The sequence below is a fragment of the Mangifera indica genome, unplaced genomic scaffold (genome assembly GCF_011075055.1).
Source record: "Mangifera indica cultivar Alphonso unplaced genomic scaffold, CATAS_Mindica_2.1 Un_0050, whole genome shotgun sequence".
NCBI lineage: Eukaryota > Viridiplantae > Streptophyta > Magnoliopsida > Sapindales > Anacardiaceae > Mangifera > Mangifera indica.
In genome coordinates this window covers 42,435-62,133 of record NW_025401142.1, presented here as the reverse complement: position 1 = coordinate 62,133, position 19,699 = coordinate 42,435, and the positions used below count along the sequence as shown (strand labels likewise).

General features: G+C 34.2%; 1 protein-coding gene across 1 annotated transcript; it reads right to left on the bottom strand.

Moving 5' to 3' along the window:
* Nucleotides 1-15,012: 15,012 nt before the first annotated feature.
* On the bottom strand, nt 15,013-17,679 carry LOC123206807 (G-type lectin S-receptor-like serine/threonine-protein kinase LECRK1). The gene has a single exon (XM_044624062.1). It carries the CDS (start codon nt 17,553-17,555, stop codon nt 15,147-15,149), a length of 2,409 nt encoding a protein of 802 aa, XP_044479997.1. The 5' UTR covers nt 17,556-17,679; the 3' UTR covers nt 15,013-15,146.
* Nucleotides 17,680-19,699: the final 2,020 nt, after the last annotated feature.

The window sequence follows — 19,699 nt, the reverse complement described above, 5'->3', positions numbered from 1 at the left end:
AAATTACAAAGTGTATGAGCAAGGGTTTTGATTAAAGAGAAGAATTTGCAAGTAAATAGCTCAAAATTAATTTGCTCTCAAATATGTGAAAGTTCTTGGTGGCAAAAGTTCTTTTCGAATGAAATTGATTGGGTTTATATAGGGGAAAATAAGGAAAGTTACCGTTGTGTACAAAGATAGCAGTTTTAGTTTTCTAAAAAATACACAATTCGGTCGACCGGATGGAATTCGGTCAACCGGATGTGACGTGGCACTTCCGTGGAGCTTACGTGGCACTAGCCGTTGGAAAAATTCAAACCAAAATTCGGTCAACCGAATTTCTGAAGCCAAAATTCATGGCTTCTGGACAATTCGGAAGCTGATTCGGTCGGTTAAATTCGGTCGATCAAATTTTATTACATTTTACCCCCTAAAGTTTCAAAAATTTTTTGACCCCTAAAACTTTGAAAAGTGACAATTTAACCCATTTTTTTGAAAATTCTTTCAAAACCAACTTTAAGATATGAAAATGTAGTTCACAAAACTTCATCATTTTAAAAGAATTAATAAACTTTGGTGAAAGAATTGGCTTAAACCAATAAGTTTGAAAAATGACATTTTAACCCAAAATGTGAAAGATATGAAAATGAGTTTTCAAGTGAGCTATCCCATACAAATAAATATTCTAATCAAAACGAATACTCTAAATTACAAATATATCTACCTAACACTTGAGTTTTTCTTCAAATCTTCAATAATTCTTCAATTGACTCTTCTATTTCATTTCCATCTTAAAACTCCTTCAAGTGCATTAGATAAATCTTTGTAATCTAAGCTCACACTCAATTAAAATCATTAGTCAATATGTTTAGGGACATATTAGTTTGTTATAATCAAAATAAGAGCATAATGACTCATTGAGTCAACAATCTCCCCCTTTTTGATGATGACAAACACATATGCACTTCAAGGAATTTTATAAAATATATCAATGAATATATTTCCTTGAAGTTAAGAAACACTTGATTTTTAAAAAATTTTGCAAGAATTTGCCTTAAAAAATTAAGTTTCCTCTCCCTAAATATATGCAAATAATAATATGTTCAACATCAATATCCTTATCAAAATATCCACAATATCCACAACATATATCTTCATTAAAATATCCACATCATCAATGAAATGAAAGTAACAATCACCAATCAAACCTTTTTCCCCCTTTGTCATTATCAAAAAGAATAAGGCAATGGATAAAATGACATAATCAAGGAGACAAAAGAATGTGAAAGCAAATGACCACCCAAATGGCCCAAAAATATAGAATATAACATGTATAACTTCTCATCAAGACATAGTGCATGAATATAATGTCTAAATAAGTATGAGCATCAAAATAAGAGCATTAACAATTCAAACAAGATAAAACATCAAAGCATGTGGAAAATCCATGGACATTAAATATCACATCCATAATCATAATCAAATGTATCCGTAATCAAAAATAGAATATAACATGTTTACTTCTCCCCCTTTGTCATTATAAAAAGGAAAATAAGCAAGATATATATCCACAAGGCAAAGAAAGACTAAAATACCTTAACACATACATAGAAGATATGATTATCAACGCTAAACCAATAAAAAAAAAAAATCCAAACAATCATAATCATCCAAGTAAGAGTACTAATGTTTAGACAATGTAAAGTGTAAGTTCATGTAAAATACACGAATATATCACATAAACTAACAAGTGCTTAACATACACAAACTAATCACATAAGTATCAACTTAAATAAAATGAAGCACAAAAGTAAGTTTTCAAATGGAAAATAGAGAAGAAGTATAAATGTCATATTGAGTGCAATAAAATAAGATGAAATGCACCATGGCTTCAAATGTATGTACAAGGGCAAAGATGTAAATGAACATTCACACATTTGAAATTTGAATACACACCCAAGTTAAAAATGGTGAGAGAAATCCAATGGTATAGTTGAAATCCAAAAAGGATAACCAAAAAAGGTATTTAAAGACAAAAACCAAATTTTGGATGAATTGGAGAAAAATTCAAATTTTTGGGGTCTAAAATCTTTAGAGATTTTGTTGAAAATTTAGGTGAACTATGATGTTTTTGAAAGATAATTTTGGTTAGAAAGTGTAAAAAAAATGTTGGGAACCAATTTGATAAAAAAAAGTTGAAGAAACATGATGTAAAAAGGTGGAGAAACATTTCCCCTTATACATTGTAGAATCACTGTAGCAAACGGTCGACCGAATTTTCCAATTTATCAGCCGAATTCTGTAAAATTCTGGTGTATATTTTATGCACTTTGTTATCCCATATTGAGTATAAACAAGCCAAAATGATCCAACTATGCAATTTTGACTCAATAACATAAAGTACAATGAAATTGGATGCTAAATATGAGGAAAAAATAAATCAAACACATCAAAAATCAATACAAGAATAATTGGTACAAGGAAACTATCAAGGATGGTCAAACATGAAATGATGCATAAAACATATATTGACATTCTCAATTAAACCAAAGCACCATAACCACAATGATATGTAAATGTAAATGCTAATATGGTGATTCCATGATCCCAAGTTCACCTCTAATTTTGCAAAAACGTTCTTCCCCAAGAGGTTTTGTAAAAATATCCGCAAGTTGATTTTCGGTGGATACAAAGTCAAGACAAATATCACCCTTTTGAACATGATCTCGAATAAAATGATATCTAATTTCTATATGCTTGGTTCGAGAGTGTTGAATGAGATTTTTGGATAAGCTAGTAGCACTTGTGTTGTCACACAAGATTGGAGTTTTAGATAGGCTAACTCCATAATCCCTAAGGGTTTGTTGCATCCACAAGGCTTGAGCACAACAACTATCGGCGGCAATATATTCCGCTTCCGCGGTTGATAAAGCTACGGAGTTTTGTTTCCTTGAAAACCATGAAACTAATGCATGACCTAGAAAATGACAAGTACCACTAGTACTTTTTCTATCGACTTGGCTTCCGGTAAAGTCGGCATCCGAATAGCTCACTAGGTCAAAAGACGTTTCTCTAGGATACCACAACCCTAAAAATCTAGTTCCATGTAAATATTTGAAGATTCTTTTAAGGGCTTTTAAATGAGATTCCTTAGGACATGATTGGAATCGAGCACACAAGCACACACTAAATATAATATCGGGTTTACTAGCAGTTAAATATAAAAGAGAGCCAATCATACCTCTATACATTTTAACATCAACATTTGGCCCACTCTCATCTTTGGTGACCTTGATAGTTGAACTCATTGGTGTGCTTGCAGCTTTTAGTCCTTCCATGCCAAACCTCTTTAATAAGTCCTTGATGTATGAAGATTGGTTGATGAAGATACCTTCTTTGCTTTGCTTGATATTAAGTCCGAGAAAATACTTGAATTCTCCCATCATGCTCATTTCAAATTCTTTGCTGATGAGGTTAGAAAATTCTTCACACAAAGAGACATTAGTAGATCCAAAAATGATATCATCAACATAAATTTGAACTAAAAGTATGTCATTTTCTTTTCTCTTAATAAACAACGTAGTATCTACTTTTCCAATGCAAAAGTCTTTTTCAAGCAAGAATTTACTCAAACGTTCATACCATGCTCGAGGTGCTTGTTTTAAACCATAAAGAGTTTTTGAAGTTTCAAAACATGGTTTGGAAAATCATGACTTTCAAACCCGGGAGGTTGTTCAACATAAACTTCCTCCATGATAAATCCATTTAAGAAAGCACTTTTGACATCCATTTGATATAAAATAAAATTTTTAGAACTTGCAAATGCCAAAAGCATCCTAATGGATTCTATCCTAGCTACCGGTGCAAAAGTTTCTTCAAAATCTATTCCCTCCTCTTGGTTGTAGCCTTGAGCCACTAATCTAGCTTTATTTCTAACAACCACTCCGGATTCATCCATTTTATTTCTAAAAACCCATTTTGTGCCAATAACGGATTGATGATCCGAACGAGGGACTAGTTCCCAAACATTATTTCTTTCAAATTGATTTAGTTCCTCTTGCATGGCTAACATCCAAAATCATCATTTAATGCATCATGAAATGTTTTTGGTTCAAATTGTGAAAGAAATGCTAAATTATTACAAAGATTAAATGATGATCTAGTTTTAACACCTTGATTTTTCTCACCAATAATTAATTCTTTAGGATGAGCATTTGCATACCTCCAAGCCTTAGGAAGATCTTTATCTTTATCTTCTTCATGTTTTAGCTCTTGGTTTGCTTCATCCTTATCATCATTTGGTGAATCATGAATTTCCGTTTGGTCTCCATTTTTAACTTGATCATCATCAATATCAACTTGCACACTAGTTAAAGGATTAGATTTATCAAAAATAACATGCATGGATTCCTCAACTACTAGTGTCCTTTTGTTAAACACTCTATATGTTTTGCTAGATGATGAATATCCAAGAAAAATGCCAATGTCCAATTTTGAATCAAATTTTCCTAAGTTTTCTTTTGTGTTCAAAATAAAGCATTTGCATTCAAAAACTTTAAAATAACCAATATTTGGTTTTTTGTTTTTCCAAAGTTCATATGGAGTTAAATCTAAAGATGGTCTTATTAAAACACGATTTAAAACATAGCATGCGGTGTTTACGACTTCCGCCCAAAAATATTGAGGTAAAGCTTTTTCATTTAACATGGTTCTAGCCATCTCTTGAATTGTCCTATTTCTTTCTTTCAACAACACCATTTTGTTAGGGAGTTCTAGGACAAGAGAATTCATGTTCAATACCATGCTCATCACAAAAGTTTTCGAATAAATGATTTTCAAATTCTCCCCCATGATCACTTCTAATGCAAGAAATATACATTTCTTTTTCTTTTTGTATTTTCTTGACAAATTTTGAAAATGCATGGAGGGCTTCATCTTTTGATGCAAGAAAAAGTACCCAAGTGAATCTTGAAAAATCATCAACAATAACAAAAGCATAATGTTTTCCACTTAGGCTTGCAGTTCTTGAATGACCAAAAAGATCAATATGAAGAAGTTGTAAAGATCTAGATGTAGAAATATGAGTTTTACTTTTAAAAGAATTTTTTGTTTGTTTACCAAATTGACATGCATCACAAATTTTATCTTTGATAAAATCTATTTTCGGAAGACCTTTTACAAGCTCCTTCTTGGAGATTTTTGAAATCAAGTCCATGCTAGCATGACCTAATCTTCTATGCCACAACCAACTATTTTCATGCAATGCGGAGAAACATAGATTTTCATGAGATGCATTTTCTACATTTATAGTGTAAACATTTCCATCTCTATTTCCTACACAACTTGTTTTTCCATCATTCATATTTTCTATAGTGCAACTATTTGGCTAAAAAATGACTTTAAATCTTTTATCACATAGTTGACTAATGCTAAGGAGATTATGTTTAAGACTATCTACCAAAAGAACATTTTCAATGATAATATGAGAATTGTTACCAATATCTCCAATGCCAATAATTTTACCCTTCGCATTGTCTCCAAAGGTGACATGTCCTCCATCTTTCTTGCTTATTGTCGAGAAAAGTGAAATATCTCCGGTCATGTGTCTTGAGCAAGCACTATTGAGGAACCATTTGCTTTTCTTCCTTTTATTTTTCGGTTCCTAAACACAATGGAAGATTCAAGAATTTGTCTTAGGTACCCAAATCATGTTGGGTCCTTGGTGGTTAGTTTTTGTTCCCTTAGGAACCCACACTTTCTTAGTGCCCATATGATTTTTTTTTTGAATTGGGCAAGATGATGAGATATGACCTTTATTTCCACAATAATTTCAAGTTATATTTGATTCACTTGAAGTTGAGGCTTTAACAAAATAATTTTTTAAGTATTTTGCCTTGATAAAAGGTTTATAACCAAGTCCTCTTTTGTTTAAGACTCCCCTTTCTACACCAAGCATTTTATCAAGAATATCTTTTCCATTTTTAAATTTTAAAACTATTTCACTTAAATCCTTTGCTCCCCTTTTTAAAACTTCAATTTCATTTTCTATAATTTCTTTTTCCCTTTTAGCTATGCAAAGATCATTTTCAAACTTTTGTTTTTCTTTTTCAAAAATGGAACACTTATTTTCTTCATTTTCTTTTCCTTTAAGCTTAAGGATTTTTTAGTTAAGATTTTCATTTTCTTTCTTTAAGGACTCATTTTCCTTTTCCAAATTAAAATTTTTCTTTTTAAGGGTTGCATTTTTAAACATGCAAAGAGCAAGTTTTTCATTCATCTCTTCAAGTGTATCATATAACTCTTCATATGAGGGGTTTTCATCTATCTCATCATCTATGTCATCTAAATCATCACAAGTATTAGATGAGTTAGAGTTAGTTATCTCATTATTTGTAATTGCCATGAAACACATGTTGGCCACTTCATTATCCTCCTTTTCGGATTCACTTTCATCGCTATCATCCCACGTAGCCTTCATTGCTTTTTTTTTCAATCTACCAATTTTGAGGAGAGGGCAATCATATTTGATGGTCCCGGCTTCTTGCATTCATAACACACAATTTGTTCTCTCCTTTGTCTTTCTCCCCTTTCACTTTTAGAATCATCCCTTTTTATGAAGTTTTCATTTCTTCTTAGCTTTCTATTCCTTAGAAGCTTTCTAATCTTTCTACTCAAGAGTGCAATGTCTTCATCTTCATCATTTGATGTCTCCTCTTCCTCTTCTAGAAACTTTTCATTCTCTTTGATGGATGATTTGAAGGCGATACTCTTTTTCTTCTTCTCCACTTCTTCAATTTGTCGTTGCTTCATAGTAAGCTCATGAATGAGAAGTGAACCTAAAAGCTCTTCAAGAGGTAGAGTCTTAACATCTTTTGCTTATTCGATTGCCGTCACTTTGGGATCCCAAGAGGGAGGCAAACATCTAAGAAGTTTCTTGACATTTTCTTGGTTAGTATAAACTTTACCAAGATTTTTCAATTCATTCACAATAGTAATAAATCTATCAAACATGTCACTAATAGTTTCATTTTCATTCATCTTAAACAACTCGTATGAGTGTGTGAGCATGCTAATTTTAGTCTCTTTGACTTGTGAAGTCCCCTCATTTGACACCATCAATAATTCCCAAATTTCTTTAGCCGAGGTATAAGCTTATACCTTGTTAAAGTTATATTCATTTAATGCACAATATAACACATTCATAGCTCTAGCATTAATGGCAATATTCTTCTTATCTTGAGGGGTCATTTCTTCCCTAGTTTTGGGCACTTGTTTTCCATCTACTTCTTTCATAGGAACAAAAGGTCCATCTTGCACTACATCCCACAATTCATAATCACTTTGAAGGAAAATCGAAATGCGATTTTTCCAATGGGCATATCCGGTGTCATCAAACAATGGCGGTCTATTAGGGGCAAGCCCTTTACTAACGGTATGAGATTTTCCTAGGTTCATGGCCATTGCTCTAAACGGTTAAGTTTATGAGAATGAGCAACCAAGCTCGAATACCAGTTGTAGGATAGAATGGCCTAAGAGGGGAGGTGAATTAGGCAACTTTAAAACTATCTTTACCAAATTTGATAATTAAAGCAATTTATTCAAATCAAATTATGTTGCCTATCTTTAATCCAATGTATGAAAATAACTAAAATATTTCAAATAATCAATACAATCAAAATAACATAACATAAAATACAAGTTTAAGGGAAGAGAAAATCAAACACGCGATGTATAGTGGTTCGGCTCAACCCGGCCTACGTCCACTCCTCCAAGCTTTCTCCCTTGGAGTATTCCACTAATCCTTGGTTGACTAAAACCTTAACCAAGCTTTTCTTCACAACCAAAATAGCTTCCAAGGTGCTATTAACCTTTACAAATGTTGAAACTCAATTTCTCTCACAAGAAATTTTCTAATCTCTCCAAGAGTGAACCTCACTCTTTTATAACACGAATTTTAGTATGAAATTGAAATATGATCTCTCTCAAGAGTGTATATGAAAATTAAAGCTTACTACAACCCAATACAAATGAAATTAGAAAGTGTATGAGCAAGGGTTTTGATTAAATAGAAGAATTTGCAAGTAAATAGCTCAAAATTAATTTGCTCTCAAATATGTGAAAGTTCTTAGTGGCAAAAGTTCTTTTCGAACGAAATTGATTGGGTTTATATAGGGGAAAATAAGGAAAGTTACCGTTGTGCACAAAGATAGCCGTTTTAGTTTTCCAAAAAACGCACAATTTGATCGATTGGATGGAATTCGGTCAACTGGATGTGACGTGGCACTTCCGTGGAGCTTACGTGGAATTAGCCATTGGAAAAATTCAAACCAAAATTCGGTCGACCGAATTTAATTCGGTTGACCAAATTTCTGAAGTCAAAATTCATGGCTTCTAGATAATTCAGAAGCTGATTCGATCGGTCAAATTCGGTCGACCGAATTTTATTACATTTTACCCCCTAAATTTTCAAAAATCGTTTTGACCCCTAAAACTTTGAAAAGTGACAATTTAACCCATTTTTGAAAATTCTTTCAAAACCAACTTTAAGATATGAAAATGTAGTTCACAAAACTTCATCATTTTAAAAGAATTAATAAACTTTGGTGAAAGAATTGGGTTAAACCAATAAGTTTGAAAAATGACATTTTAACCCAAAATGTGAAAAATATGAAAATGAGTTTTCAAGTGAGCTATCCCATGCAAATAAATATTCTAATCAAAATGAATACTCTAAATTACAAATATATCTACGACCAAATGACTATTTCCCACCTAAGGTATGCTGTAATGACAAGTTTTCACCCTTTAACTATGGAAACATCAAACACCCATCTATGACCGATTAGATTTAACAAAACCCTAACGGTGATAAGGGTAAAATCATCATTTTCTCTAGAATATTAAAAATAAACTAAAATAGAATATATTTTGCCCACCTAAACTTTAAAAACTAAAATTCCCTCCAGCCTAAGTTTTAAAAAATCGTAGTTTCACCCTCCCGAAGCATTGCCCACGGTCTCCGGCTCCATTGTCGACGGTCTCTCCCTCCCGAAGCATCCTCACCTTTCAGAGATCTCTTTCCTCCCATTTGGACTTCCAATCGAAGTCAGAGAAGCTGTGGAAGACGAAAAACTTCATCAGGGAAGACGAAGTTCTTCGTCTTTCCAGTCGTCGTCGTCGTTTAGGAAGACGACGTCTTCCCAGACGAAGACAAGACGACGAGACGACTCATCGTCCTCTGGGAAGATGAGTCATCTTCATCTGGGAAGACAATCATCTTCCCAGACAACGAAGATGAGATCAATCGATCTCATCTTTATCGTCTGGGAAGATGATTTCTCTTTCCAGACGGCTTCTCTCTGCATCAGATGCGTTGAGGTCGAGTTGAAAGGGGTCGTCGGTGGAAGAGAAACCATTGGGAAGGGAAAACGGCCGATGATGGCGCCGAAGAAAGCGATGGAGAAGGGTTTGGAAATTGGAAGGGTTTGGAAATAAACCCTAGGGGGGAAAATGCAATCTTTTCAAACTTAGCTTAGGGAAAAAATGTTAGTTTTTAAACTTTTAAGGGGGAAAATGAGATTAAATTTACCACCGTTAGGGTTTTGTTAAATCTAACTAGCCATGGGTGGATGTTTGGTGTTTTCATAGTTAAAGGGTGGAAACTTGTCATTATAGCATACCTTAGGTGGGAAATAGTCGTTTGGCCTATATCTACCTAACACTTGAGTTTTTCTTCAAATCTTCAATAATTCTTCAATTGACTCTTCTATTTCATTTCTATCTTGAAACTCCTTCAAGTGCATTAGATAAATCCTTGCAATCTAAGCTCACACTCAATTAAAATCATTAGTCAATATGTTTAGGGACATATTAGTTTGTTATCATCAAAATAAGAGAATAATGACTCATTGAGTCAACAATGAGTTGATAGTTGACAAAAAGAAATGCTCTTTTGGGTGTGCACAAATTGAATATCTAAGGCATATCATTTCTACTGAAAGAGTAGTAGCAGATCCATTAAAGGTTGAAAACATGATAGCCTGGCTAATACCAAAAGATGTCAAGGGATTACGTGGCTTTTTGGGACTCACAGGGTACTACTGAAGATTCGTGAAAGGATATGGAAAGATCGTCGAACCTTTAACTAGATTACTCAAAATAGACAACTTTGTTTAAGACAAATTAGCTTAAGATTCCTTCGACAAACTCAAAATAGCCATGACAATAGTACCCGTATTAACTATGTCTAATTTTACTAAACCTTTTGTTATTGAAACAAATACTTTAGGTGTTAGAGTAGGCACGGTACTTATGCAAAAAGGGAGACCTATAGCCTTCCTCAATCGAGCACTTTCACCACGTAATAGGTTAAAATCTGCCTATGAAAGAGAACTAATGGACATAGTCTTTGTTATCCAGAAATAGAGACATTATCTGCTGGGTAGACACTTTATCATTCGAATGGACTAATGCAATCTTAAGTACCTCATGAAGCAAAGTGTGTTAGGTGACGATCAACAAAAATGGGTGATGAAATTATTAGGATATGATTTTGAGATACAATATAGATCGAGGTGAGATAATCAAGCTGTCGGCGCTTTATCAAGACAACGGGAGATTTCAGCCTTTTCTTCAATACAAGCTAATTATACAGATAAGGTGATGGAGGAAATTGCCAATGACCCACGCCTACACTAAATAGTACAGGATCTTATACGAAACCCTATGTCCCACCCAGGTTACCAAGTAAGAAAAAAAGTATTATTCTACAAGGTCGTCTGGTCATATCATGTCACTTTCAACATATTCCCCAATTTCTCTAAGAAATGCACTCTTTACCAAGTGGTGATCACTCAGGTTTCTTCTGAACCTATAAAAGGGTTTCTAGCATCTTATATTGGGATGGACAAGAGTCTGATGTGAGAAACTATGTCACCTCCTGCGAAACTTGTCAACACAATAAATATGAGGCTTTGAAACTAGTAGGACTGTTATAACCTCTTCTTATCCCTACTTAAGTCTGGGAAGACATCACCATGGATTTTATTGGTGGATTACCTAAATCTAACGGTTATGACACCATTATGGTTGTAGTTGATCATTTTGCAAAATACAATCACTTCTTACCCTACAAGCATCCATACACCACACGTTAAGTTGTTGCACTCTTTGTTCGTGAAATTATTCAACTTCATAGCTACCCTCGCACCATTATGTCTGATCGAGATAAAATATTTTTAAGTACTTTTTGGATTGAACTTTTCGTCTTACAGGTACCTCACTAAAATACAGCTCTACCTACCACCCGTAAACTAATAGACAAACTAAGGTGATCAACTAAAGCCTCAAAACATAACTTTATTGTTTCTCCAGTTCTAAGCTATCTCAATGGGTGAAATGGCTCGCTTAGGTAGAATTTTGGTACAACACCACCTACCATAGCTTCATAAGGATAACACTATTCAAAGCATTATATGGTTACAATCCAACCAAGCTTCTTCAATTCGGTGATAATAACTCTCTTATGGAAGATGTGCAAGCCCAAATGAAAGAAAGGAATCTGATTCTAGATGAACTCAAAGAAAATTTAACCAAGGCTCAAAACTGCATAAAGAAATATATTGATTCCTCCTGACGTGAAGTTCAATATCAACCAGGTGATTAGGTTTTTCTCAAGCTACAACCTTACCACCTTCGATCTCTAGCCTTGCGACCTATCGAGAAACTTAGCTCATGTTATTATGGGCTTTATCAGATCTTGGAAAATATTGGTTCAGTTGCGTACAAGTTGGCCCTTCCACCTTACACTAAAATTCATCCCGTCTTTTATGTGTCTCAACTAAAAAAGGTCATTAGGGTTTATAACCCATGTCAATTGTTGCCACCATGTCTAACTGAAGGCGTGGAATTGAATGTTTATCCCCACGAGGTGTTAGTAGTTCGTGGCGACTCCTATAATACTTTGGAAGTCCTTATTCGTTGGCACAGTCTTTTGTTAGGTGAAAGTTCATGGGAGCCTTATGCCACCATCGCTACTTCTTTCCCTTCCTTTCACCTTGAGGACAAGGTGAAACTCCTGGGGGGAAGTATTGATAGGTCTCAAATTATCAAGACCTATCATAGGAAGGGTAGGAAAGGAAATTCCTCTCTAATAGTTGAGATAACAATTATATAGGATAACCATCATCAAGATAAAGCAAAGAAAACTGATAAAGATAAAGCAAAGAAACAGACAAGGCTCATCAAGATAAATCAGAAAAAATAGTTAATGCATATTTGCAAGGCTATTTGGCTATAAAAGGAAAATAAGGCAGTGAAGAAGAACATGACAAGAAATACAATTAATTGGGGTTTGGGGGCTTAGGCCTCGAGGTATTGGTTACTGTTCTGGACAGTCCAATGTATTGAATTTGGTCTTTCTGGTTCAATTAAATAAGCAGCGTAATCTGCACATCATAATTAAATAAAAGTAGTGTTTATTCATTATCATTCTATTTATTACATACATCTTTCTTTCCTTATTACATTCACACAAGAACACATAATCACTCATATTTCTAACTTGTTAGCACCTGAGTCAGCTCTAGGGGATAACAACATTCCTACAGGAGGTACCACTCCTAGTATGGAACGCATCAATCTCCATCTATTAAACTTTATAATTCATATGCAACAATCATAAGGGAATTTAGGATGGACTTTAGTATCATAGTGGGTGAAAAGGTTCTATCATAATTAAGGGCATGCTTTTGTTTGAAGTTTTTAGCATTCAACCGTGTTTTATAGGTATGCACATTACCATCTATGTCGTTTTTATTCTTGAAGACTCATTTACGTTTTATGAGTTTTACCCTTTCATGTGGATCCGCCAAAGTTCATACATGGTTTGGTATAAAGAGTTAATCTTAGATTTCATGATTTCAAGTGATTTAACGAATTTTTGATCTAATATATCATTATTGAAAGTTGTGGGTTTATTGTCACGAATGACTAGTACATTGTTGTGCTCAATTATGAGAAATCCAAATCTCTCGAGCTTGTAATGTACTAGACTAGACTTACATGGCTCCAATGTAGCTAATGGTGGTTCCATTAGGTGTGGAATAACCTTCTCATGATGTTAAATCACCTTATGTGGCACTTCACTTTGTCCAACATATATGTTATCCTATGTAATCAAACATCATTTCTATCTTCCACCACTAGTCCTTCTTAGAATGAATACATCTTCTAAGAAGATTTCAAAACAAGCAACAAAGAATTTGTCCTCGTTTGTATGATGGAAATAATATCCTTTAATTTCTTTAGGAAACCCTATAAAGACGCACTTATTAGATTTAGAGCCCAAGTTATTTGAAGTCAACCTTTTTACATAAGTATCACAATCTCAAACAGTCAAATAAGTTATGTTGGGTTTTTTACCAGTCCATAGCTCATATAGAGTCTTGCCCACAAACTTGAATAGTTCATAGTTTAATGAGTGAGCAACATCCTTTAGGTTATAACTTTAGAATGTTGTAGGCAAATTAGTAAAACTCATTATCAATTGAATCATATCCAACAATGTTTGAATCTTTCTTTTATGCATAAGACTAAATTTACAATATGCATTTTTTTGTCCCAATTTTAAGGTGTAGAGCCTATTTTAAAAACTTGATCTTATAGTGCATACGTAGGCCTAGATTGTCGTAGTACGTGTGTAGGCCTCAATCCCATAGCACACATGTCAACCTAAGATACTTGTAGTACATGTGTAAGGCATCTTTCATAGTTTTCAAAGTTCCACAAAAATATATTTTCTCATGATAGTTTTTACATATATTTTATGAGAGTTGTTACAAGGGAACACTCATAGGATTTTTCCCACATCGCTTGTAGTAGAGCCAACAAAAAACATGGACTCCTATAAGTGTCCATATATGGGATTTTTTTTTGTTGAAACTTTCGTATATGATGCTAATAAATGTTTTTCTAATTATTATTGAACCATTTGCTAGGGTTGAAGATTCTTCATGAAAGTAAATATCAAACAGTGTTGAATCAACTAGTTGAGCTCTACAAACAAGTTTAGGTAAGAGATCCATTAGAAAAAGGTGCCTTGCTTGGGCCATTGCATACTTTCATGTCAAGGTAGAACTTTAAGAATGTTAAATGAATGCATCAGTAGCTGTTGAATTCCTAAAAACTCTGCAGATTATTTTTGACCAAGTCTTTTTTATTTTTTGTTATTTAGTAGTTGTTACTGTTAGTAGCTAGGAAGTTTGTTGCTTTTACTAGATTGCTCTCTGATATTTATCAGAAATGCGATGTTGTTGTTCTTAAACCAGAAGGGTATTAAGAAGTTGAAAAAAGATCACAAGTTGAGGGCTGCAATGCAGGAGGAGCTCTCCATGATTGAAAAAAATAAAACTTGGGAACTAGTTGAAAGACCTAAACATAGAAAAGTGATTGGAGTCAAGTGGGTGTTTAGAAGAAAGCTAAATGCAAATGGCTCAATCAATAAGCATGAAGCAAGGTTAGTAGTAAAAGGACATGTTCAAATTTTTAAAGTAGATTTCTTTGATACATTTGCTCCTGTTGCAAGGTTAGATACTATCAAGATACTTCTAGCTATTGTAGCATAAAAAAGATGGAAAATCTACCAGCTCGATGTCAAGTCAGCATTCTTAAATGGATTTCTGAAGGAAGAAATCTATGTCAAGCAACCTAAAGGCTTTGTTGTGAAAGGGCATGAGGACAAGGTCTATCTACTAAAGAAGGTTTTGTATGGTTTAAAACAATCCCTAAGAGCTTGGTACAACAGGATTGATGATTACTTATTGAAACTAGGCTTTGTTAAAAGTCTTCGTGAATCTACTTTATTTATTAAAAGTGATCAGGCTAACTTTATTGTGATCTCTTTATATATGGATGATCTACTGGTCACAGGCAATAATGTTGGACTTATTCAACAGTTCAAAAAAGACATGATGCAAGTCTTTGAGATGACAGACTTGGGAGAAATGTCTTAATTTCAATTTGTGATTGGTTGACTTTGAAGTAAAAGAAAATATAAATACTTACATCACTTAATCATAAACTATTATATCAGTATATAGAGATAAATTTGTATAATTTATTTATATACATATTTTTATTCATAAATTATTAAGCATGTATAAGAGACTTCACCCCAAGGAAGAAGTGGGACAAGGAGGAATAGAGACATCAGTAATCCCTTCTAACATCATCACTACACTCTTCATTGAAGGACGCAGAGCTGGTTCATCTTGAACACACCAGAGCCCCACCTTTACCAGGTTCTCGAAAATCTTCTTATCTACTTCATCGCGAACAAGTTTATTCAACTCTCGATTAACGAAGCACTTGTAAACCCAGTTAATAAGAATGATTTCATCCGGGTTTGATGCTTTAGTGTCCATGTTTCTTCTGCAAGCAATAATTTCAAGGAGCACAACTCCGTAACTGTAAATGTCTGCTTTGACTGATATTGGAGTATTCTTCGACCATTCAGGTGCCATGTAACCTCTTGTTCCTCTCATCAAGGTGAAAGTCCTTGTTTGGTCTGGCATTAACAATTTTGCTAGCCCGAAATCGGAGATCTTTGCTGTCCAAAAATCATCTAGTAGGATGTTTTGAGGCTTTATATCACAATGAATGATGGGTGCTTCACATTCATCATGAAGATAAAGAATTCCTTTAGCAACATCCAATGCGATTCTCACTCTCTCGTTCCAATCTGGGGATGTTTCAGAGTGAAAGAGGAGATCAGCTAGAGAGCCATTACTCATGTATTCATAAACCAAAAGCCTCTTCGAATCCACAGCACAGTAACCAAGCAATCGAACCAAATTCTTGTGATGAATTCTACCTATTACCTGCATTTCTGCGTGGAATTCTCTTTCACTACTCTCATTTATCATTTTCTCCAGCCTCTTCACTGCAACAAGTTTTTCACCTTTGTAAAAGGCTCCTTTATATACTGCCCCAAAAGAGCCCCTGCCCACCTCTTCTTTAAATCCATTGGTTGCCTTCTTAAGCTCGTTGTAGGAAAACGATCGCATAGTAAGCTCATCGGACAAGCCAAAGTTTCCAGTTTCCAACAGCCATTTGTATTTCGCAACTCGGTATTTGAAAACAAAAATTCCGGACATTCCAAGGAGAATACATGAACAAGTAACGAAGCTGAAAGTCATTACCAGAATTAGCACAATTGCCTTCTTGCTTGTCACTACTGGTGGCTCTGGTAAACTATTGCCACGTGCATCTCTTGTGATATTTTTCTTGCTCAATTTGAAGAAAGCTATGGCCGAGGAATCTCCACTTTGGTCTCTCCTAGCAGTTGTCAACGGAAGCTTTTGTTTCCTGCAAGTCGGTTCTTTGTACAACGCCGCATCACAATTGCAGTCCTCTAAACAGGATTTCCCGCAATCTTCTTTAGAGTCCATTTCTTCTTGGAGATATGGATAATCATCCCATGTGATCATCTCCATTGAAGTCAGGTTGTATAATTTTGTAGTAGTTAAATTCATTTCTGCGCAGATTTCTTCAACATAATATCTCTCGCACCCGCTATTCATGTCACCAGGGTCAACAAAATCAGTACCAGGAAGACAACGGCATCTGGCTTCGTCATCATACAGTGAACAATAGCTGTTAAAGCCACAAAAAGTCTTCACCAGACAGGCCTCTTCCGGTTTTTTCCATTTCAGGGATGTGTTGTACTCACCATTATGAGAATACAAACGAAAAATTCCGTCATGGCCTAGAGTTGCCCTGTAAATGATTGAGCTGTTGTATAAAGAAGAATCAGGATACAAAATCTGGATAGGTTTAGATTTGTTGTTGATCAAGACAAGTCCACCAGTATGATTTAGATATAAGCTGTGAACTGCAAATCCGTAAAAGATGCCACTGGCCCAGTATGCCTCTGATTCGTCCATTGTTGTGCTTGTGGGATATGAGACAAGATTCCCATCTCCTTGCAAGATCACACGAAATCTTCCAGTTGAACTATTTGCTTCAGATACACTGGAAACCAATTGATTGTTAGTATATAAACTCTGGCCTCCCAGTAATGTATCTGTGGGGAAGTCGAAGCTTGACCAGATCTTTTGAAAGCTATCATTGTAGAGCACGAAATTGCCGGAATCAAACATTAAAGCAAAAGAAGCAGGCTCTGAGGAGTTAGCGATGAGAATATCCTTGGTTTGATGATCGCTGGTTCTCAGAATGAGCTGACCATCCTTGGTTAAAGTCAGCGTAGAATTTGGTGAAACTGGGGGATCTTCTCGATGTGCAGTCCAAACCAGTGTGATATCTGGTTTAGTGGTTAACCAAGTTCCCACTGAGAAGCCATCGCCTTGTTTGTAGAACCCAAATGCGAAACGGCCAGAAGGCGAGGGCCATGAAGTGTGTTCAGTGAGAGGGGAGAGTGAAGAGCCTAGTGTTATGTTTTTTGATGGAATGTGAATAGGACTGGCTTCAACTTCAAGCATCATCATCAAGAATAAGAATGAAATAATATATGTCGCAGCGGCCATGGGAGAAATCAACTGATTAGTTAATAGATCCATGCTCAATTTAACTTTGAGCTTGATCGTCGAAAAAACACGATAAAAAAATAAAAAAGAAAAACTGATTATTGAAACTATGAAGAGAGAAGTGATGAGTTGACTGACTTATGGCTTGTAAAATGGGGAAACGCCACAGCCTCACAATTGTGAAAATAAAGTCAAGTCTTCTTGGATTACCTGTGGAAAAAATGCGGTGACAGAAAATATTGACTCAAGTCAATGTGCTTGTTATTACTGTGAATTTTCCCGGGACACTGGAACTCGAACTGAAAACCCAAACTTCATCGGTCAAACTTTTGAATATGTAAACGGGTGTATAATATACCTTTAGATGAATAAAGAATTTTAAAATAATATTATATATTTATTTTTAATAATTAATTTAAATCAACAGATAATATCAAATATTTCTATATTAATTTATATTATATAACAAAAATATAGGCACACAATTTATTAGTAAAATAATACTCACTCGTATTTATATCCAATAGTTGGCATTGCTCGTATGATTTATGAGATTATTAGCAGCAGATGTAGGCCCTCAACTCGCGGCCTTTTTGCTTTTAGTTTCGATTAACAAGGCATTGGGTTACTTCCCACACAAATTCTATTAGTAAAAACATACAAATTCATCCCAAGTCACTTGGTGCTCATATACATATACATATACATACATACATACATACATACATACATGAAAGGAGAGTTAACCTAAACTAAGCACATTCACAAGAACATTTGATGTAAAATCTGTAGGTGATAGTAGATTTTAGTTCTACTGGATGCACCTTAACATTGTCTAAATTAATGTTTATAATTGTGGAGTAAAGGCTTTTCCTTGGTAACATTGTTGTAGTCTTTTACCCTTTCGTTCTATCATTGAAGTTAATTTCACGTTCATCCTGTTGAAGTAATCTCTTTTCATATTTTTTTCAGAGAATCTGATACAAGCTCCCTGTAAAAATTTTAAAATTAATAAAATTCTGGATTTAGAATCTAATTTTCCTTCAGTCATTATTGCAGAAGCTTGTTCTGCAGCTATTTGAAACGTCTCTCTCAACCATTGCATAATAACAGCCATTCAAACTAGAGTGTATTGTTGAAAGCCACACAAAAGTTGGCCTAAGAACATTTCCCTTTCTATGAAGTACCAAAATTTACTAACTGCCCAAAAGAAAACCAGATCCCAGCTGCGTATATCTATATTCATCGTAAGTATGCAGACTTTTTCTCATTCATATTTATATTCGTATTAGTCCCTAGGAACCCTTTCACCGTATTCATGTTAGTATGGGTCTATAAACCTTTTCTCATGTTCACATATGTATAAATTTATAGACCTTTCATCTTATTCATATTTATAATAGGTTTGTAAATCTTTTTTTGTATTCATATTCGTAATAGGTCTGCAAACCTTTCATCCCTATATGTTTTATGATCCAATCATATCTATTAATTTATAAATCCATAAATTTTTTATGTTATTACAAATATTCAGCTAAAACAATTCTTATAAAACATTCCTTTCAAGAAAATCTTTATTTTGAAAAATATAGGAGAATCTTTATTCAAGAAATCTATCCAATACTTTTGTCTCGACAACTATATGAAATAATATAAGTTTCGTTTATAAAAGAAATAATCTTAGAAGGCAATTTTCAAAACATTTAAGTTAAAACATTAAACAACATAGGATGAGATAAAATAGTATAATTCATTACATATTATGTAAGGTTTTACTTATATTAAAAGCAAACAATTTTTTATTATGTCTTTAATCACGTAATAAAATGCAAGTATTCTTACATTGTCCTAATAATCATAAATAGAACTCTAATACTATGCTAACACAATATCTCTTCATATTTTTATTTATCATAAAAATCCAGTACTTTGTCCGATGGCTTGAGCTTTGTGATGACAGAGTTGAAACAGATGGGGATGGATCCGAATAAAGTGAATGGAGATGAAAATGGAAAAAAGAAGATGGAAGAAGGGAATTAAGAAGATGGAACTCAGGTGTTTGCAGAAATAGTAGAAGAAACCATGGAGGAAGAGAAGGAAGATAGAAGAGATATTAATGAAACCCTACCCAGTCAAGGAATCCGAGCCAGTCCAAATCAAGTTTGTCTTAACTCAAT

Coding starts and splice junctions, on each gene's coding strand:
- LOC123206807 (XM_044624062.1), bottom strand. CDS start 17,555: ATGGATCTATTAACTAATCAGTTGATTTCTCCCATGGCCGCTGCGACA.